Raw genomic sequence first — 19,515 nt, forward strand, 5'->3', positions numbered from 1 at the left:
TCGAGGAGCTGTATTTTGACAATGGTGTTCGGCTGAACCATGTCGCCCAGCTTCTCGGTCCATCGATGGGATTGGCCAGCATGCTTCAGCTTTTGCTCCAGCCAGGCCATAGTAATTTTGCTCTTCGATGGGACAATATTTCTTTTGTAAGTTGCGGTCCGTTCCATTTTTGGATGCCGGTCCTTGTCCTTAATCTTACCCCATTTAAACTATCTTGAGTTAGTGACTGCATGGCTTTGATGTTAAGTACACATACTTGTACAAATTTCACAAAACTGATCTTGCACGGTGCAAAAAACTTGCGGAATGGTGTCCGGTACTTAATGCCCATGTCTTTATACTTCTCGTTGATTTGAGATGCTAGCCACTGATCATCATGAGAGTATCGCCGATATTCGAAAGGAACCGAAATGCAAGGTTGGCCATTGTCAAAGAAGAAGCACTGAAGGCTGAACGTAAATTAGTGGTGGGTTGACAGGACTTCGTGGCGATGATTTTACTTCAGGGTAGTTTCGTCGGGGTCTGCAAATGCAACATACTTCTCGACTCCATGAAGAGCTTCCGTTCGAAGGTCTCAAACCGCTCTTAGAGCACCGACGTCCCGACTCATCCCACTTACGACCATGCTCCTGGTGTTTCTCCGCCGCCCTGAAGCCACCCAACCTTGATCGGCTGTCCTCACTTGAATCACTCCGACAAACAACATGGATAACATCTGGGGCTTGTGTGGCGTCAGGATATCTCAAATGAACGCGATCCTCTCCGTAGATTCCTCTCTTTTGTCTTCTTTGGGGTTACACCTACGCCTTCTCCTTTCTCTTTTATCTTGCAGTTTCTTCCTGTCAATGTCGAATTTGCCTTCGCCGGTGTCATAATATCGCTCGAGCATGCGGAAGTTTGATTTGACGTTGTATGGATTTCGGCCGCCTTGTATGATGGAAGGAAGCTACCTCCACGATGTTCGACTTGTGGGGTTGCTGAGACGATTCCTATGGTGATTGGCGTTTAATATTGATAGTATGTTACGATGCTATGTAAGGACTTAAAAGTGAGCGCAAGGAATGAAACCATTTAACTGACTATCACAATGAAGTACAATCGGAGTAATAAAGCCGATACGGAAAAAGAGGGTCGGCAGTGTTCGCAGATCGAGGAACAACCTCACACGGAAGAGCTAAAAATGTCATGAAAAACATGTCAGAAGACAGCAAAGCAACAATGACTCGCAGATACTGATCTTACAAGCCTATAAAAGCTTCGAGTAGTTGTAATGGTGTGCGCCACAAGTCTGTGGCGTATCACTCCATACCATCCCACCAAACTCTACTTCACGGAAAAACAATTGATCGTACGAAGCAGGGAATTAGTAGTAGTTGTTAAGAGCTTTAATGACATCGTGTTGGCAAAGGCTATTCCGAAGAGTCGATTCCGTACACAAGCGTCGTCCTTCCCAGGGTGGGTGTTCCCGAGTAGAGACTCGCTAGAGTACTCAATCGTGTTCTCATCGTTTCGATCTAAAGAACTACCGCCGGTAGATTTTGGAGACTTACTCGTTTGTAACCGTTGGGAATGTCTAGCCACCACGTCACAGGCTTTGGCATCGTTCAGACATGTTCTTTCGTGCCTTGCCCTCACACTCACTCTTATCCTCTACGGGCACGGATGCTGCTTCATCATCACTAATCCCTTCATTCTTCAAACTGCCTCCACAACCCCCTTACCCAGCACCCTCAACCTCCCCTTCCTTATCCGCAAACTATCCTCAATTCTCTCCTCAGCTTCCCCCTTCTCCTTCCTCATCAATGCCAGCCCAATAGTCCCTGCATCCACATACTTTCTCCCCCGAAACCCCTTCCTCCCAACTATCGCCAGCTCCTCCTCTGCCTCGTCCTGGATCCTCTGTCGAGCCTGCAGGACCCGAATCGCCGGATTATCTTGAATATTCGAGAATGCTTCGGGTGGGAAATGTGGCATATTGGGGTCTGTTGAGCGAGAGGGGGAGATATTGCGCTCAGGATCGAGGGGTGAGGTTGACGAGGGGGAGTAGTGAGGGTTTGGTTGGACGGCGCCGAGAGTGTTGAGGCGGGAGGCGAGGAGCGGGTCATGGGCGTCGAGATCAATTGCTGCAATATCACGTATCAACATCATTCCTATAGGTCTCAAACATGGCTTACCTTGATTATTCGAGTCACTGACTTGTGGAGGAGGATCTACGGATGGTCCTGGTTTCGAGTGCTGCGGTGGCAGAGGTCGAGGAGGATTATTTGTGACGTTTGGAACGCGCGTTGGATATTTGCGGGCTCTTGCTCCAGCTGTTCGAGTTATTTTTGAAACAGAGGAGCCCATTGCGCGTATAATTAGGGATATAGAGTGTGGTTGAGGATGGAGGGGAGGGTCATAACGTCACAATCTTGAAATTCTTGGAGCTTGGGCCATCTCCGAAAAGTTCAGTCATGTGGCTGTAGATTTGGAATGCATCCTGAAGCGCCGATTGGGCATTGGATATGGAGGAGAGTGTTTATTAAGGCTCGAAACCATTCTCTAGTGCCACCTTGTAGTCATACACACATGCTTTTTTGACGCCAAACCGGCCCCCAATCCTTCTACCCTCAGAGCTCTCCATCCTCACGATAATGTCCTGCAACCAAAAACGCCAATTCTAGCGCTTGCTTTTCATTTAGCCTTGGATCACAGTACGTCGTGTAATTGAGACTTAAATCCTCATCTTCAAGTCCTTCGCTTCCACCCGTACATTCCGTGACAGCATCGCCAGTTAACTCAAGATGCATACCTCCTAAGAAAGATCTGTGCTCCTTGTGGATCTTCAGAGCGGATGAGAGTTCTGAGAAAATGCTGCTGAAAGAGCGAGTCTTGATGCCGGTTGGCGTGCTGCGGGTGTTTCTGCAGAAATTTTTATGTGAGCTTGCTGCCTTGTAGGAACGGGGGATATAGGAGGAGAGTTGTTACCCATGCATTGGATCGCATTGCCAGACAACCACATGTCCACCAGCTTTAACAGCTTCAATATGCTGCCCTAGCATTGACTCCACTTTCCCCTCTCCGTACCGTGTGATTAGTGTCACTTTCCCAATCTCCTTCGTCGGATTCACAATATCGAGGAGCTTGACAAGCTCATCCGACTTCATTGATGGTCCAACCTTGATCCCAATTGGATTTTCAATGCCTCGGAAGTATTCGACATGCCCTCCGTCAATTTGCCGGGTACGATCTCCGATCCAGAGAAAATGCGCTGAAGTGTTGTACCAGCCCTTGCCATCGGTCGAGCTACTGTAAGAAATGCTCCCAGCAGGATGCTTGAGGCGCCTAGTAAGGCTCTGTTCATACTCCAACACCAATCCCTCATGGCTGGTGAACAGATCGACCGTCTGCAGTTGCCCAGCCGTATCTGCACCTACGGTCCTCATGAAGCGCAGAGAGTCCGATATACTATGTACGATCTTCTTGTACCTCTCCTGTAACCCTTTATCTCGAACATGGCCAAGCCCCCAGTCAAGCGGATTATGCAGATCCGCAATTCCGCTTGCCAGTTGTCCACGAACATAGTTCAACGTCGTCGCAGAGTGAAAGTACGCACTAACCAGCCTCTCAGGATCAGGGTTTCTCGCCGCGGGATCAAAGCCATTCAGGATATCGCCTCTGAAATTAGGGATCTCCTTCCCGTCGACCATTTCCGTGGGACTTGACCGAGGCTTGGCGAATTGACCAGCCATTCGGCCGATTCTAATTACGGGCTTGTTTGAACCCCAAATCAGAACTAAACTCATTTGAAGGAGCAGTTTGATCTTCGAGTCAATCGGATCATCGGAGCAGTACGAGAAGAGTTCGGCACAATCTCCGCCTTGAAGAAGGAAGGCCTTTCCCATTGCAGCATCTTTTAAGCTGGACTTTAGCTTGACGATTTCGGTGGGCGTAACGATGGGTGGGAGAGACGAGAGCTTGGCCAAGGCGGCTGATAGTGCGGATTGAGAATCGTATGTGACGACTTGTTTTATTGGCTTTGATCGCCAAGCTAGATGCTAGTGAGCATAGTATGGGGATAACGACAAGAAGTCGCGTTACATGAGGGGGACCATTCATCTTGACCCCCACACTCGGTACCGTTCGACACCATTGTAGGTATTTCCTTCGAGTTAGACCACCAATGAAAGATATATAGTTGATATCTGCCCTGAACAAGGCCCTCGGCTCATGTATCTGATTTCATGATTAGCAGACTATATTTGATACAACAGATTTCGAGTGCACAATGGGACAAGAAGCATGGGGAAGGCAGCTTAACCAACCCTTTGAAGAGGACTTCCCAGAGAAAATATACTAGGTTCCAGCTACGAAAGAATGCATGTCGAATGAAGGGGTTCCCCTTTTAGACTAACGGAAATGTGAAAGAATAGATGGATGCTCCCAAGTGTCTAGAGATGACTTAAAATTTTAAAAGTCGAAAAAGATGCATAAATTTGGATTAGGGAAACTAACTCACCGTATACAAACAAATAAGTTACCGAAATTCCTTCTCTTGTCGACCCTGCGCAGTTTCGGATGTAAGTGTTCAAGTCAAGCTCCTGAGGTCTTTCTCCCTCTCTTAGCCTGCTGCACTCACCTCCAAGCTGAAGTCACATCACCCCGCCCCACCCATCTGATTGGCTAGTTCACCGAAAGCCTTGGCGACCACCAAGGGAAGAAAGCGTGGTCAAAGCCACCAACACCCCCTCCTAACATCCCCACCATCATGGCCGAAGAACCGCAACCCTCAACCATCCAAGAAGGGGTCCCCGATGCCTCAGCCCCAACCGGCACCGCCGAAGACCGCAAAGCGGCCGCCGCACTGTCAGCCCTCGACGCGCACGATGACGAGGCCGGGCAGAAGAAGGATGTGGATACAAAGGCGTTGGGGGAGGCGATGAAGGAGTTGAAAGTGGATGAAGGGAAGGGGAAAACGGAGATGGCGGAGAAGAAGAAGGCTGTTAAGGTTGAGGCGGCGGATGTTACATTGCTGGTATGTTTGAATTTATTCAGAGGTTACTTGGGGAGAGGAGAATGGATTGGAGGAGGGTCTTCTGGGAGACCTATGCTGACGCAACGGGTGTCAGGTCTCTGAGCTGGAGCTTTCGAAAGTGAAGGTCACGGAATTACTTCGCGCACACGATGGTGATGCTGTTAAGGCTATGATTGCCTTTGTCAACCGAACTGCTTGAACAAATCCACAAGAACCCTCATGCCCTCGGACGCAACACTACCATGGAAATAAAGATGGAGTGTCAGGATCTAAGGAGAAGGAGAGGCATGTGGTACCCTGCGAGATGGCTAAAGATGCCATGATGCAGGAGTTATATATTATGCAGTGGATGGGGACAGTGCTGGATATTCTGTGAATGTCTCAATAATGTCTGTTCCTGTCCCTAACATCCTAGATTCCTGCAGCCCGAGCATGTCTGTAGGGGCCTTACCACACTGCAGCAAGCTACCTGGAGGCTTTGCTGCATTCTGATATTCATCCCAAGATACCCCGAATTGTAGGTCAGCCAGAGCACAATAGAATTGAAGCAATTGTGAATTGAAGACTTTATCCAGTGAACACACTTCTGTCATAATACAAAGGGAGAACATCTCCTAAACTACACCACGACCTATCCTGCAGACCGTTGATGCATGTCCAGATTCTAAGCTGGCGTCCTATTAAGCAGCCCAAACGCCGGCGTAGATGCGATCATCACCTCGTAAACACTAAAACTCCATGAACAGCAACTTGATACCACCCCACTCAAAAAAACGCCAAGAAAATCAATCTGATTGTCTCCACTTTCATCTACAGTGGTCGTACAATGGGTTCGCAATCTCTTAGTTGAATTTTCTCCTCTTTACAGAAGCGAAGGGATTGACCTGATTGATGACCCCGAAGCCCTTGATTGGCGTCTTTACCGAATAGTGAGGCTCCAAGACTTCGCTCTTCCGCTTCGCAGCACGGAGTTTCTCCTGGAAAGGGGTCACGGAAGTGACAAAGACAGATGAGGCCGGACGTTGCTTAACCGGACACGTCTTTGGAGTTTTTCCAAGTGGCTTAGCCTTCGCAAAAGACGGAGAATAGACGTTCCTGGCGGAGGACTGGGAGTTTTCCTTGTCCTCCGCCTCACGCATAATTTGAGCCCTCTCTTCTGCCCATTTTAGCATTGAGCTGTCAATGGTTCTCGGTGAGTCCGGAATAGCCATCTGAAGTGGGGTCTCGACTGGGGAATCATTGTCTAGATACTTTGAAGGAGTACGGGCTGGAGTGAAGGTGTAAGGTAGGTTCAAGGAACTCTTCGCGGAACTGTGAACCGAGCTGTTCGTGTCCAAGGTAGACATATATACATTAGAGGGCAGTTTCGCTGGCGTCTGGCCTGGAACGTGTGAGAGACTGATGAGATACGGAGTCTCATCTAAGCGCGTCTTCTTCTCATCGCAACTGTCGAATATCAGTATTTAAATAAATAAAATCAACGCAAGGGAACTTACTCAATAACAAATCCAATGTTGACACACTTCACAGCGCCATTCGACGCAACAACCTTCTCTAACGTCATCGGGCTTCCATCTTTGTACAGAACATGAGTGATGCCCATGGTTTTACTGGTCCAGTTTGGTACGCACTGTGCGCCCATATCCTTGAGTAGCGGAGTGAAGAGATGGTTGCTGTCCTTTCCATTGGACATCACATCGACATAGAAAACAGTCCCAGAAAGGACCCCATCGTCGACGAGCAGCGAACTATTGGGCTCAGCCTGTGGGCTAGAGACCCAGGTAACGGCCTTCTTTGGAGTCTTGGTATCCTGCTTGGCTGGGGATCGAAGAGCAGACTTGATCGGGGAGGGTACTTCGGGGTAAGTGAGGGAAGGGAATGACTGGTTATCCGAAGCCCTTTCTAGGACATCTTCAGTCTCATGCGCAAAACTCTCAACATCCTCCATTGATACATCTTGATACTCAGCCGGCGAAATAAAATTAGGCGGAACAGGTGCTAAAACAGGTACAGGGATCCAAACAGAGGTCTCACCAATATGGCCTGGAGATATAATGTCGACCGTAAAAGCTGGCTCAACTTCAGAGACGTGCTCAACCTCAGGAGCTAGCTCCACCGCAGGAGTCGTCTCATTTGCAGGTGTAGCCTTAGCAGGTGGAGCAGTAATGTGGATTGGAGTAGTCGGATAGTTCGGGAACTCGGCCAACTCCTTCGATGGGGAATGTGAGCTGGAAGCAACTTTCGAGGATGCTTTCGCAGCCGGAATGGTAATATGTGCTGGAGTATTAGGATAGTTAGGAAACTCAGCAAACTCCTTTGACGGAGAATCAGTCTTGGAAGCGACTCTCGAGGTTGTCTCAACCGACAGGGCGGCAATATGTGGAGTATTAGGGTAGTTGGGGAACTCCGCGAACTCCTTCGACGTGGAATCTGTCTTGGAAGCTATCTTCGCGGTCTCGTCAGACACTGCAAGAGCTGCCGGAGTCTTTGATAAATCTGGATACTCGACGAATGGGTCCGTCTCTGGGGCCGGGCTAGCCTGAGGACGGACAAGTGGAGTCTTCGTTAAAGAAGGATACTCGACAAATTGGTTTGCCTCTGGGGTCGTGCGTCCCTGAGCGGGGACCGCCGGAGTCTTTGACACGTCGGGATACTCGACAAATGGGTTCGCTTCAGGGGTATTTGGGTACTTAGGATACTCTGCAAACGGATATGTAGTGCGGATCTTGATTTTGGCCTGATGAACTGGCGAATGTGAGAAGGAAACAAGTCCGTTGTCAAGAGCCTTCATAGGTGACGCGACATTAGGCTTCATGGCTGGGGCCTTGAGCGGTGACGCGATCTTTGGTTTGAAAGGTGACGCTTTAAGGGGGGAGACCGACGCTGCAAATGGGTCCTCGACATTTTCGATAGAGAGATCCTTCGGTTTCGAAGCGGAGGCCAACGAGAAACCGAATGGCTGAATGTGGCCCATCAGCTTGCGTGGGGATAAGATGTTGCTGAACCTGAACGGAGTCGCCTTGAGTGGTGACTGCTGATTCGTAGTAGCATCCTTGTTCATGACGGCCGACTGTAAATGAATGTTGTGCTTGACTGGAGGGGCCCTGAGAGGGGAAATCTGGTTCGCAGTGTCCTGGCCCAGCGATGGTTTGACCTGGACAATGGGTTTCATGGGCGGAGCCTTGAGCGGCGAGGCCTTGTTCATGCCAATGTCCTTGGCCTGTTTTACAGACTGAGTTTGAGGAATGGGCTTCATTGGTGGTGCCTTCAATGGAGAAACTCGGGCCTTAACAATCTCGTCAACGTGCCCTAGCTGGATCTGAGTGCTGGACTTGATCGGTGAAGGCATCAGTGGTGGAGAATTCTCTATTTCAATGTCCTCGCTCTCATCCAGTGGATTCGGAACCTTTACTGTACTCAGGAGAGGCAACATAGACGGTTTGGGCTCAGAGGGAGGCTGCTGGACGGCTTTGCGACCACGAGTGGTTCGATCGGGCTTCTTCGCAGCAGCTGCGCCGTTTGTGACAATTGGGATGGGCGCAGTCTTCTTCGCCGTCTTCTTAGCTGCGGCCACGATCTTCTTCCGGGGGGGCTCGACAGGCTCCTCGATGGCGACACGTTTGCGACCGCGTGTCGTCTTGGTAGCAGCGACCTTTGCGCCGAATTCATTTTCCTGTTTGGCAGCCTCTCGCATCTCCTCCGGCTCCTCGTCGGCGACGCGCTTCCGACCGCGAGTAGGCTTAGTTGCTGGCCTGGTCTCCACATCCTTCTCTTTCGTAGCTGCGGCCGGCTTGCGACCGCGCGTGGCTTTCTTTGGTGGCTCTGGCTCAGCAACAGGTTCTGGCTCCGGCTCGACAGCAGCTTTTGTGGTGACGCGCTTCCTGGAAACAGCTTTGGCACGTGTGGACTTTGGCTCGGCTGCTGGCGTCTCCTCCGTGGCGGCCTTCTTGTGACCCCGTGCTGGTGCAGGTTTCTCCCCGACTTCTGGGGCCTCTTCCTCGACAGGCTGGTTGATAACTGCCTTCTTTCGACCACGTGTCGGTGCTTTCGTCGCGACTTTGGAGGCTTCTGCTTCCACAACGGCCTCTGCAACGACTGTTTTCTTGCGTCCACGCGTCGATGCAGCCCTTGTCTCGACTTCCGGAGCTTCTTCGACGGATTCTTTGGCTCCAATCTTCTTTCGACCGCGGGTGGATGCCGACTTTGCCTCGACTTCAGGCTCCTCGACGGGCTCTTGAATAGCAACTGTTTTCTTGCGACCACGCTTCGTAGCAACGGCCTTCGGCTCAGCCTCCGGCGCCTCCTCAACGATAGCCTTCTTACGACTGCCGCGTTTTGGTGGAGCTTTCAGCATAGTGTCGGTAGCGGGGATCTGAGCAGCCTTGACGCCGCGTTGGCCACGGGTGGAGACCATGGTTGCCGATTTCCGCGTGCAATCGCAACTGAGGTCGATGTAGAAGGTGGAAACAAGTGTTTTGGGATGGGAAAGAGGATGGAACTTCCAGCTGTAGAGCGCGGAAAGCGTGCTGTGGACGGAAAGTGTAGATGTGTGTAGGGAGAAAGAGTTGTGTTGACATTCTGAAGAATCGCGCCCCAGACATCCCAGAGCGGGACGCACAGGCCACGCCACCTGACGCAATCGGTTGGCACAGCAACGGCGCTTGAGATACGCAGCAAGGCAACATCATGCTATTACTTGCTTCTTATTCGTTGAGCACTGCTACCAGACATCTCCTAGTAAGGCTTCACTTATATTGCTATTAAATTTATACATGATCTAAAATGATTTCTTCAGCTTCGACTTCCATGTCCCAGCGAATGATTTGACTGGTGCGAAGAGCAATCTTTGCACGACACCACCTTATGATCCTTTTTAATCCCACACTCTCATATCCCTCTCGTGGGCGCTGCTCTTTCTCTCCCCCTCAACAACCAAGAAAATGGCCCCATCCTCCGTCTCAGCTCATTGAAAGACCCCTCTTCCACCACTCTCCCTTCATCTAGTACAATGATATGCTCAGCAATAGCCATCATCTCTCTCGCATGAGTGATAATAATAACAGCCATCCCCCTCTGCTCCTTGCCACTCCTTTCCCCACCCCTTGTCTCTGCAATAAGTCTCTGGACCGTATCTCGAACGATCCCCGCCGATTCTGCATCCAGCGCGCTAGTAGCCTCGTCCAAGATCAGGATGTCCGGCTTTCTAATAAGAGCCCTAGCAATCACAATTCTCTGTGCTTGGCCTCCCGAAAGCCCACTGCCACCCTCGCCAACAACAGTCTGGTAACCTTGTGGGAGACCGGTGATGAAATCATCGATCCCTGCGGCGGATGCGGCTGCCCGGATACTGTTTATTGCTCGGGTTGAAGACGAGTCAAGGCCGTATGCAATATTTTCTGCAATAGTCCCTGGAAAGAGCACTGGAGTTTGTGAGACAATGGCCATCCGTGAACGCAGCGTAGGGGTGTGTAAGATGTTGACATCTCGGTCTGATACCGTAAGAGCTGGCAAGCCTCTGCCATCGACACTCGGCTTCGTCTCGTACAATTTCAGAAGTAATGCAGCAATCGTAGACTTGCCAGAGCCTGATGAGCCAACAATGGCAGTGCAACTTCCAGGACGGATACTGATGTTGACTTGATGCAGAACTCGATGGTTCTTCCTCGTAGGATAGGCAAAATCGACATCGTTCAACATTATTTCGCCTGCTCTCCGGAGTTGCACACTGCCCTTATGCTCGTGTGAATCTTGTGGCAGACGCGATAGACGGAGGAGTCTGGATCCGGCATCCTTTGCCGCGCTAATCTGCGGCACGTACATAATCATGAAATTGACATGGTTGATGCTCAGCAGCAAGATTGAGAATGTTTGGATGATGTTCCTGGTCGAAAATTCCTCTCTCTCGATGAGCTTGGTACCATACCAGAAGAGAAGCGAAGCGACAAAGAGGACTCCAGTGTAATTAAGGCCAAATATAGGTCCTAAATAGACTGCGCGTTTCAACCCCGTCCTCAGAGCAGTAGCGATTGTCGCGGCAAACTTCTTGCGGAAGACTTCCTCGAGCACTAGACACCGCACCGTCCGGATACTAGTAAATGTCTCGTGTAGGACCTCCCCAACATCTTCATCAGCTACGTTACTCAGAGCTGTCCATTTTCCACTAATCGCGTTGTAGTATGTCGTAATTGCATATAGAATCGGGCTGGTAGCAAGGGCCACAAGAGTAACCTTCCAACAAGTAATCAGGCTCCACACAATTGCGATGAGGATCATGATCATAACAACCACCGTAATGCCGACAAAGCGTCCCAGAAGGTTGCGAGCTTCTTCGGCAAAGTGATCAAGACATTCTGCAATCCTCGAAACGCTGTTCTCATCACGGTCGAAGAATTCTCGAGGTTGGTCGAGTATCCGGCGCATGGCTTCCATTCTCATGCTATTTATCCATGCCTGGGCGCAATAATCGAAGCAGAAATGGAATCCCCATGTTGCCAAACCATCCGTAAGAGCGATGCCAAAAATGGAAAGAGCATAAGCCCGGGTCATATTTTGCTGGTTGGAAGGGATATAAAAAGTAGATAAGAGTCTGGCCAAGACGAACGCAAATGTGGGTGTGCATGCAGCGTGGATGGCAGAGCATGCGAAAGCAACAATGAGAACCAAACGGCAACGCCAGTTTAGAGTAGGCCAAGTGGTCGCAAGGATCTCCCTGATCGTGAGGGATTTGACACCAGGGACGGAGCCTTCTGAATCTTTATCGTGGCTTCGGCGCTTGAGGTCCTTCAAGCTTATTTTCTCTCCAGTTTCCCCCACGTTTCGTATTTCCAGACCGTCAATAGTGTTCTGCCAAGTTGAAGGTGAGCTTAAAGGCGGCGCGTGCGAGGGCGTGCGATGAGGAGCACTGGAAGGAGCAGGAGAAGAAGTGCCGGAGCATGGCCGTCCATGACGAGACGTGGGCTGTTCGTGGTGCCTCATTTCCAATCCGAGAGCAGCAAATGGAGGGACTCTGAGAGCACCGTTTGAGTTCCTTCTTAGCTCTAAGGTTACAATCGAGCCATTTCCCGATCCGGAGACAAGGAAGGATTCGTCTCTGATTGCATCTCGTGAGATAGGGCTGAAGAAGGGCGACTGAAGCTGCTCTCCCAAGAGGCTTGCAGAGAGTGGTCGAGTGGGAGCGACCCAAGGCGTCGAGTAAAGAGACATTATCTCGTCAGTATTATTGTCTGGTGACCCATCCTCTTCATTTCGTTCGCTGATATTCGAGATGAGAAATCTATGAAAGGAGGAGCCGGACTGAGCCTCAATGTCTTTTCGGCGCCCTTCTTGCACGACTTGAGCATAGTCTAGAACATACACGTAGTCATCTGGAAGGATTTGGGAGGCGTCATGGGTGATGACAATCGTGGTCTTTCCTCGACGCCAGGTCCGTGTTGCTTCAAGAATTGCGGACCGTGTAATATAGTCGAGGGCACTCGTGGACTCATCCAATATCAGCACAGGAGTGTCGCGAATACGAGCTCGTGCTAGTGCCATTCGCTGTTTCTGGCCGCCGCTCATCGAGCTGCCCTTTGCTCCAACCACTGTGTCGAGGCCATTGGGGAGATCTTGAATCATTTGATATAACAGAGCAAAGTTGACTGCGCTCTCTACCTCCCCATGTGCGACCCCGTCGCCTCTTCTTGCTAAAGCGATATTGTGCCGAACGGTGTCCTTGAATAGCACACTATGTTGCTCGACCAGTGTGACGTTCTCTCGAAGCCAGCCAGCGTCCAGGTTGGGAAGTGGAACTCCATCCAGGGAAATGGTGCCGCTGGTGGGCTCATAGAATCTTACAAGCAATTGCCCGATAGTACTTTTACCCGATCCGCTTCTTCCAATGACAAATGAGGTATCGCCAGCAGGAAAGAATATCGTTGCGTCACGTAACGCTTGTTGGTCTGGGCGCGTAGGATATGCGAATGAGACCTAGCAATATCAGCAAATGCGGAGGAATTGGAAAGTGAACAGGATACCTCCTTGAACTCAATGTCGCCTACACAGCGCTGCGGCTTTTCGCCTCCCTGAACTTCAGAATCTATGTTCTGCTTTGATAGCCGGGTTATTGTGGCTAAGAGTCGTGCACCAGCTATCTTTCCCTTCTGGAGGACAATGAATTGAGGCAAGAAACCAGTAATGCCCTGGACAGCTATTAGAGCGCCCCAAAATGTTGTCATGACCTGGCCTGGGTTCCTCTGTCCTGTAGTAACCAAATAACTACCATACCAAAAGCCCTGGACGAACATACTGTACGTGACGAACTGCATGAACCCTATCTGAGCCGACCGGAGATTCGCTTGGCGATTGTATAAATATCCTGCTTGGGTAATAACACAGCCGTACTTTTGGAGCTCAAATCTCTCGCTATTGAAGCATTTGACTGTCTCGATGCTCGAGACTGCATTTGTTACATGCTTTAGAGCTTGCTGGAGCTTATCCGCTTGTTCGTGTGCTCGTTTTGAAATCTTGGACGATAGGAAGCTCATGACAAGGTACACAATTGGGATAGTGCAGATGATGGCAAGAGTAAGGTTCCAGGAGGAGTATAGCGCAATCGATAAAGCACCGACGGCTATTACACAGCACTGGACGCATTCTCCGAGAGGGGCGGAACATGCTAGTTGAAGATCGCGAATCTGCCTGTAACTTGGTGAGCTTGGGCAAAAACCACGGACGACGATGCACTTACATCTGAACCCCTGGAACTAATGCTGCAACTCCGCTCTCCCTATTATCGTACCATTCCATATCCTTTCCAAGCAGGTTATTAAAGATCCGTATCCTCGCACTCCGTGCTTGAAGCTCCCCAAAAGTCAAAATCGTTGTGAAGTATATGCTGTTGGCGAGCCAATTGAGGGTGGCCAGTGTTGTGAGATATACGCAATACCTGGAAACATTTTGAAGCATTACAGTGCCAGTTGTGTTTCCGGATGCAAAGCTCGCGAACTGGCGGAATAGGAGGCCGTGTATTACTGACATAGCCGGAAGAATGAGGGCAGCAATTGCAGCGCAGAACGCGGCGATACAGAGCACCGGGAGGTGTTTCTGCATCATGAAACCGAATAGGGCTTTCCATCCCACTCTCCGCATGAATTCCTGTTCCTCTTCATCTTGAATATTCACCTTCTCTTGCTCAAACGTATGATCCGAATCTGGAGACATTGCTATCGAGGCGATAAAAGCTCCCTCTTTAGTGCTAAAATTTGTGAGAGACGGAATTTGCAATTGCCAGAGAAATGTGAAATATTAATATGTAGCAGGATGAAATGGCGTCGATATTGCCAAAAGCGGACTAGTGCAGTGAAGAGGTTGCATGGTCCTTTGTTGCTCTTGATATTGTTCTCTTCCACGACATTGGATGCATCCACAAACATCATCACCGCGTAGTAACTTTCACTGCCGATCTATGCCCAATAATTCATCCGTTTCTACTTTCCCGCCAAGAATTCAGTCCGAATATACACCGTCTGGAGCTTCACGTCATATTATCTACAGGACAATGGTACCAAAAATCTAGGGCTAGATGGCTGGAGGATCGTGCGAAATCGATGGCTCGAGGGGAGCTCATGCCAATTCAAACCAAGGGCTTGTTCCTACCGAATCCTCCAACGCAACCGTTCTAGCCAGGCCCACCTACTCCAGCCCTTGACAAGCTAACTTTGCCTCAGCCGCAGAGCTTGACGATGAACAAAGGTCACGGTAGGGGCAGTCCTAAAGACCTCTGAAACCGACAGGAGGAAAGCGGATGGAGATTCGTCCGTAGGTTCAACGCCCTATAGTGTAGAATCCGGGATCCTGAGGAGCCTCTCGTTGCTCCGTGGCTACTTCGACTCAGGGGGCGCTTTTTCGTAGATCCAGTCGTTGAGGCCCTCCCGATTCCTATGCAGATCAGTAGCTTTTCAACAGACCTGCTGGGTCATTTAGCCTACCGCACTATCTCAATAGCGTAGAACTGCATCCGCACCGCAAATATTGTTTCCTTCTCGCCATACTCAAATGCAGGGTTCGACCTAAGCATGGCTCCGAAGTTGAAATCCTCAATCTTCTTCTCATACTTCATGATGAACTTCCGCCATCGCTCCTTGCCTTCTTTGCTCTTCATATCGTCCTCATTAATTGTTGTTTTTGGATCGAATTCGGGGAAATCCTTCTTGAAGTGTTCGAGGATTTCGTCGTCGTATTTGGTGAGCTTTAGTTCTGAGCCGCGTTTGAATTGGAGGATCTTCCAATACGTCTCCATATGTTGGACCACTACCATTTGCTGTCAGTGCGCGCCCTGCGTATCCCAAAAGGGTTTCGTGGACCTTTGACCGCGAATTGCTTCTCAATCTACGTGACAGATAAGTGCAGATCTCGGTGACTGTGATTCGAGTGTGCGCATACATCCTCAAAGTTCTCGGCCTCTTCAGCATTAATGTTGGCGCCCGCGGGTCCGAGAGACATTTTGCTGACTGTGTATGAAAGTTTAGGATTAGTTTTTATGGTTCTCGGTGAGTAGATGAGCGATAGAAGAAGAAACGGCTGTCTTTGTAAATTTCTTCGAGTAGGAGCCAGGGCCACCCCGCCACTGCCCCTCGCTGACTCAACACCAAACTTCTATCACCAACTACTATCATCAACTTCTTACTTCCATCCTCCTCCAATGCCACCCACCCTGACTGTACGTGGGGCCCTCTAGCATGTGAATACTATTGACTTGGGCAGCATGAATGCACTCGGGTCCCGGTAACAGCTCTAGCCACTCATGGCCCATTGCTTTTCGCCGCAGAGGGGCCATACTTGCGCTTGTATACTGGACAAAACCCCAGGCACATCTCCACGGAGCAGATATTCAAAAATCAAACTATCCATGGAATTTCTGTCTTCCCAAAAACACAGCATCATGTGATTCTTATCTTCTGGGGGGGATTCGTGGTTCGAGCCCTGGAGATCGAGTTTTCCATCAATGACTCCGATATTGGCGTTGCTGTTGAGAGGCAACAGCTGTCGTTTCTCGCGCGAGCAGCAGACTGGATCCTTGATATAGCCATTGGGTCATTTAAGCTTCCAGATTCTTCAGAACCTGTTGAGGCGGTCTGTGCAGCTATAACCGCTCACAATACACTCCTTGAGCTCATCGTGAAGCGCATCGACGATACACAAGATGAAAATGAGCCCACAAAGAGGTACTCTTCCAATCACGATTCACGTTTAATGCGCTGAGCACAATCCTCTCAACAGTCTCTCAACCGGGAACTTACTTCTTCCTTAGAACACCCCTAAGCCTACATATCTCAGACCTTCGGTCAAGTTCTCGCTCCATTCTGTATTCTGCACATCTGCTCTGGGAGTCTTACGAGCATATCCTAGCTGCTGCTGGGACCGCCTTTGGAGAAATAATCGTATGGTCGTGGACACGGGAAGTGAATAACGAATCGTACTCGTGCATACACCGAATCTTTCTCGGACATGAAGGCTCAATATTTGGAGTACACATATCGCATGACCTACATCTACCAGGTGAAAAGGAACCCCAGAGACTACTAGCAAGCTGCAGTGATGACCGTACTATCCGAGTCTGGGATATATCAGACATTTCAAGGTCCGTACTTGGCTCTAACGATGGCATAGAGGTTCAGAGAACACGGCATACTGGATTTAGCAATACCGCTTTCGACTCGGACACCTCTGGTCCAACATGTCTAGCAACTGGCTGGGGTCACCTCTCCCGTGTCTGGACGATCCGCTTCCTTGATCTACCAGAGCTTGACGGTACCTACATGATTTCCGCTGGGGAAGATGCAACAGTCCGCTTATGGAAACTCGTTCAAAAAAGAGCGGGCAGTCCCTCAGAGGCTAATGTTTCACAATTTGGCCTCAGGCAGTTCAGCACCTTTGCATTCCATAATGGCAAAAACATTTGGGCTACGACCATTTTTCGCCATTCCTCTGGCTTGCTAAACTTGATTTCTGGTGCTGCAGACAGCCACATGGCTGCTTGCTTGTTATTACCCCTATCCCGAGGACCGTTTTCCAGTCTTGGGCCCCGTCTTTCTGAATGCAGCGTCCAAGATATAGTATCGTTAGGCCAACCATCCACAGATGATGTTATGCCTCTACAAAAACTCCCCACGCATAAATCATCGAAAGTGGCAGATTTCATTCGAAGCTACGCCTTCATTGATCGCTCGTCATTCATCCTGACCACAAATTCCGGGAAGGTCTACCTTGAAACTCTTGCATCGGCGCTCGACTCCTCCAGAAACGAAGTTGTTGTGGGCTCGAAGCTCATCGACTATAGAGAGGACATGCTCGGGTACTCGATTTGCACTGCTGAGCCGTCACGCCCGGTAGGCTTCAAGGTTGACAAAACTTCACCCGGGCTAGCATTTGTAGCTGGCTCACGCGGAACTATTTATGCCTACCAGCAGGATTCATTCAAGCTGACAAAAATTTGCACAGTCCAAGGGAAAGTTGGGTCTATGTTTACGAAAAGAATCAATGGTGATCTTGGTTCTATTCATTTAGTGCTTTTGGTCACGTTGGTTGGACAGAAAGTTGCCCGGCTGTTCTTTGTAGATTACCGGGAAAAGAAAAAACCTACTGTATCGAGGACAATGAATGTACCCTTATCGGAATTGCTGACAGGCTTTGTCATTACAAGCATGGCGTACGTGGACACTCTCCGGAAAACTAGCTACCTTCTCCTTGGATTTCGCCGCGGTTCGGTGGCGGCATATTCAGTCCCGATTGCGAACTGCGAAGAACGCCAGGCCTCTATGATTCGAATAATCGACAAGGCTCACGGTAAAGAAACCGTTACAGCAATGATGTTCATGGCGTCACAGCCTGAGTTTCTCATAACGGTCCCATCACATGGACATTTGTACTCTGTTGGGAGAGACGGATGCCTTGCAATCCACTATGTTGACTTTAACACAAATTCTGTAACACTGGTGCATAACCTTGCAGTCCCAGTTGGACCGAATCTCGAGGGAATATACTACGACATGGGCTCTCTGATGGTGTACGGTTTCTCGAGCACCAAGTTCGTTCTCTACAACACAACCGACGAGGAAGAGCGCATGAGTGTCGAGACTGGTGGCGCACACCGAAGCTGGTCATATCAACATCAAGTCCTCGCTGGCACATCTACGCTTGTATGGACTAGGGCGTCGAATATGCATGTGTGTATTCAGAACAGGCCGATTCATCAGACTATCCGGTCAGGCGGACACGGAAGAGAAATCAAGACCGTAGCAATCTCGAAGGCAGATGTTGATGGAACATCGAGGCAGGTCATTGCTACTGGTGCCGAGGACACTGATATCAAGATCTTTGATTATGTGGACGGTGATATTAATTACCTGCGAACGCTGCGAAAGCACACTACTGGCATTCAACATTTGCAGTGGTCTGGAGACGGCAAATACCTTTTCAGCAGCGGCGGGTGCGAGGAGTTTTACGTTTGGAGAGTCCGCATTCTACCACGTGCTATGACTGTGGATCTTCTCGCTGTGTGCGAGTCCATTTGCGAACCGGAAAGCGAGCATTCGGATCTGAGAATTATGTCGTTTGACGTACGTCGAGAGTCCAAAAAGGGGGGTAATGAAGAGACTGTATTTGTCATTGCGATGGTATTCTCAGACTCAACGATTAAAGTACGCCTTTCTTCCCATCCCTTCATTCCTAAATTCTTTAACTGTCTTCCTCCTGCTCTATCTCTTATTTAATCTAATAAAATCCAAGGTCTACAGCCACTCCCCTACCGCAGCTGTGAAATGGCACCTACTCGCCAAAGGCGTCTACTTCACATCCTGCCTCACCCAATGCATCTTTCTCTCCTCCACTTCCATCATGACAGCTGGCACAGACGGCCACGCTGTTCTCTGGCCCCTACCGTCTTCCATCCTCCGCCCACATACCAGCGATCCTCAACCACCTCAACCTCTAGCCTGGAAAGATCCTGCAAAAATCCATCAGAATACTTCAAAAGCCTTGGCTTCCGCTTCTCTTGGCCAAAACACAACGCTCGTAGTCTCAGGCGGTGACGACTGTAGCTTATCATTCCTCCTCACATCTCCCTCATCCACAGATCTAGATTACACATACAACCACCCTCCGATCATCGTACTACGCGCCCACGCATCCGCCGTAACTGCTTGCGCCATCCTTCAACATCATAAGCAGTTCTTCGTAGTAACATGCGGAAACGATCAATGTGTTCGATTATGGGAAGTCGTCCCCAATCCACCACAAGCAGGGGACGCCTTGGAAATCAAACGAATCCAAAAGATTACGACGAGTGTAGCAGATGTGTCCAGCATGGATGTTCTATGGCAAGAGGGCGGGGAAGCACGAGTCTTGATATGTGGCGTTGGGGTGGAAATTATTCGGATAGACTGGGATGTAAGCCTGACGTAGTATGATAGAAAAACTGATGATTTGATGTGATAGAATTCGAAAAGTCATTCCCATGGTATCAT

The 19,515-nt window shown here is 49.7% G+C and overlaps 7 protein-coding genes across 7 annotated transcripts; 2 read left to right on the top strand and 5 right to left on the bottom strand.

Moving 5' to 3' along the window:
* Positions 1 to 1,393: 1,393 nt before the first annotated feature.
* Positions 1,394 to 2,368, bottom strand: BDR25DRAFT_339463 (uncharacterized protein). Its single transcript, XM_033693390.1, has 2 exons — positions 2,175 to 2,368; positions 1,394 to 2,123 (listed from the first exon to the last, which is right to left on the bottom strand). The coding sequence occupies exons 1-2, from the start codon at positions 2,344 to 2,346 to the stop codon at positions 1,696 to 1,698; spliced, it is 600 nt and encodes a 199-aa protein (XP_033553297.1). The 5' UTR covers positions 2,347 to 2,368; the 3' UTR covers positions 1,394 to 1,695.
* Positions 2,369 to 2,509: 141 nt separating this feature from the next.
* Positions 2,510 to 4,564, bottom strand: BDR25DRAFT_277596 (phospho-2-dehydro-3-deoxyheptonate aldolase-like protein). The gene is made up of 5 exons (XM_033687625.1): positions 4,499 to 4,564; positions 4,305 to 4,430; positions 4,081 to 4,215; positions 2,968 to 4,030; positions 2,510 to 2,901 (listed from the first exon to the last, which is right to left on the bottom strand). Exons 3-5 carry the CDS (start codon positions 4,130 to 4,132, stop codon positions 2,610 to 2,612), a joined length of 1,407 nt encoding a protein of 468 aa, XP_033553298.1. The 5' UTR covers positions 4,133 to 4,215; positions 4,305 to 4,430; positions 4,499 to 4,564; the 3' UTR covers positions 2,510 to 2,609.
* A 168-nt stretch (positions 4,565 to 4,732) lies between these two features.
* BDR25DRAFT_252467 (uncharacterized protein) lies at positions 4,733 to 5,546 on the top strand. Its single transcript, XM_033686179.1, has 2 exons — positions 4,733 to 5,014; positions 5,109 to 5,546. The coding sequence occupies exons 1-2, from the start codon at positions 4,748 to 4,750 to the stop codon at positions 5,211 to 5,213; spliced, it is 372 nt and encodes a 123-aa protein (XP_033553299.1). The 5' UTR covers positions 4,733 to 4,747; the 3' UTR covers positions 5,214 to 5,546.
* Positions 5,547 to 5,593: 47 nt separating this feature from the next.
* BDR25DRAFT_339466 (uncharacterized protein) lies at positions 5,594 to 9,564 on the bottom strand. The gene is made up of 2 exons (XM_033693391.1): positions 6,511 to 9,564; positions 5,594 to 6,460 (listed from the first exon to the last, which is right to left on the bottom strand). The coding sequence occupies exons 1-2, from the start codon at positions 9,426 to 9,428 to the stop codon at positions 5,857 to 5,859; spliced, it is 3,522 nt and encodes a 1,173-aa protein (XP_033553300.1). The 5' UTR covers positions 9,429 to 9,564; the 3' UTR covers positions 5,594 to 5,856.
* Positions 9,565 to 9,883: 319 nt separating this feature from the next.
* On the bottom strand, positions 9,884 to 14,218 carry BDR25DRAFT_252471 (P-loop containing nucleoside triphosphate hydrolase protein). The gene is made up of 3 exons (XM_033686180.1): positions 13,740 to 14,218; positions 13,027 to 13,690; positions 9,884 to 12,979 (listed from the first exon to the last, which is right to left on the bottom strand). The coding sequence occupies exons 1-3, from the start codon at positions 14,210 to 14,212 to the stop codon at positions 9,902 to 9,904; spliced, it is 4,215 nt and encodes a 1,404-aa protein (XP_033553301.1). The 5' UTR covers positions 14,213 to 14,218; the 3' UTR covers positions 9,884 to 9,901.
* Positions 14,219 to 14,871: 653 nt separating this feature from the next.
* BDR25DRAFT_210723 (DUF757-domain-containing protein) lies at positions 14,872 to 15,379 on the bottom strand (the record flags this gene model as incomplete). Its single annotated transcript, XM_033684661.1, has 3 exons — positions 14,872 to 14,929; positions 14,980 to 15,301; positions 15,355 to 15,379. Coding segments are annotated over 3 exons (405 nt in total), but the record flags the coding sequence as incomplete, so codon positions are not given.
* Positions 15,380 to 15,692: 313 nt separating this feature from the next.
* BDR25DRAFT_339469 (WD40 repeat-like protein) lies at positions 15,693 to 19,453 on the top strand (the record flags this gene model as incomplete). Its single annotated transcript, XM_033693392.1, has 4 exons — positions 15,693 to 15,710; positions 15,755 to 16,215; positions 16,302 to 18,690; positions 18,779 to 19,453. 4 exons carry the CDS (start codon positions 15,693 to 15,695, stop codon positions 19,451 to 19,453), a joined length of 3,543 nt encoding a protein of 1,180 aa, XP_033553303.1.
* Positions 19,454 to 19,515: the final 62 nt, after the last annotated feature.

This window comes from Lindgomyces ingoldianus (assembly GCF_010093535.1).
Source record: "Lindgomyces ingoldianus strain ATCC 200398 unplaced genomic scaffold BDR25scaffold_3, whole genome shotgun sequence".
Lineage (NCBI taxonomy): Eukaryota > Fungi > Ascomycota > Dothideomycetes > Pleosporales > Lindgomycetaceae > Lindgomyces > Lindgomyces ingoldianus.

What these genes read in the sequence shown, in the direction of transcription:
- BDR25DRAFT_252467 (XM_033686179.1), top strand. Translation starts at nt 4,748, where the DNA reads ATGGCCGAAGAACCGCAACCCTCAACCATCCAAGAAGGGGTCCCCGAT. An exon ending in CGGCGGATGTTACATTGCTG is followed by an intron (nt 5,015 to 5,108) that starts GTATGTTTGAAT and finishes AACGGGTGTCAG; the next exon opens with GTCTCTGAGCTGGAGCTTTC.
- BDR25DRAFT_339466 (XM_033693391.1), bottom strand. Translation starts at nt 9,428, where the DNA reads ATGGTCTCCACCCGTGGCCAACGCGGCGTCAAGGCTGCTCAGATCCCC. An exon ending in AACATTGGATTTGTTATTGA is followed by an intron (nt 6,461 to 6,510) that starts GTAAGTTCCCTT and finishes GATATTCGACAG; the next exon opens with TTGCGATGAGAAGAAGACGC.
- BDR25DRAFT_339463 (XM_033693390.1), bottom strand. Translation starts at nt 2,346, where the DNA reads ATGGGCTCCTCTGTTTCAAAAATAACTCGAACAGCTGGAGCAAGAGCC. An exon ending in CAGTGACTCGAATAATCAAG is followed by an intron (nt 2,124 to 2,174) that starts GTAAGCCATGTT and finishes GTGATATTGCAG; the next exon opens with CAATTGATCTCGACGCCCAT.
- BDR25DRAFT_252471 (XM_033686180.1), bottom strand. Translation starts at nt 14,212, where the DNA reads ATGTCTCCAGATTCGGATCATACGTTTGAGCAAGAGAAGGTGAATATT. An exon ending in TTAGTTCCAGGGGTTCAGAT is followed by an intron (nt 13,691 to 13,739) that starts GTAAGTGCATCG and finishes ACCAAGTTACAG; the next exon opens with GCAGATTCGCGATCTTCAAC. An exon ending in GCGACATTGAGTTCAAGGAG is followed by an intron (nt 12,980 to 13,026) that starts GTATCCTGTTCA and finishes TGATATTGCTAG; the next exon opens with GTCTCATTCGCATATCCTAC.
- BDR25DRAFT_277596 (XM_033687625.1), bottom strand. Translation starts at nt 4,132, where the DNA reads ATGGTGTCGAACGGTACCGAGTGTGGGGGTCAAGATGAATGGTCCCCC. An exon ending in AGATGAATGGTCCCCCTCAT is followed by an intron (nt 4,031 to 4,080) that starts GTAACGCGACTT and finishes ACTAGCATCTAG; the next exon opens with CTTGGCGATCAAAGCCAATA. An exon ending in CAATGCGATCCAATGCATGG is followed by an intron (nt 2,902 to 2,967) that starts GTAACAACTCTC and finishes AAATTTCTGCAG; the next exon opens with AAACACCCGCAGCACGCCAA.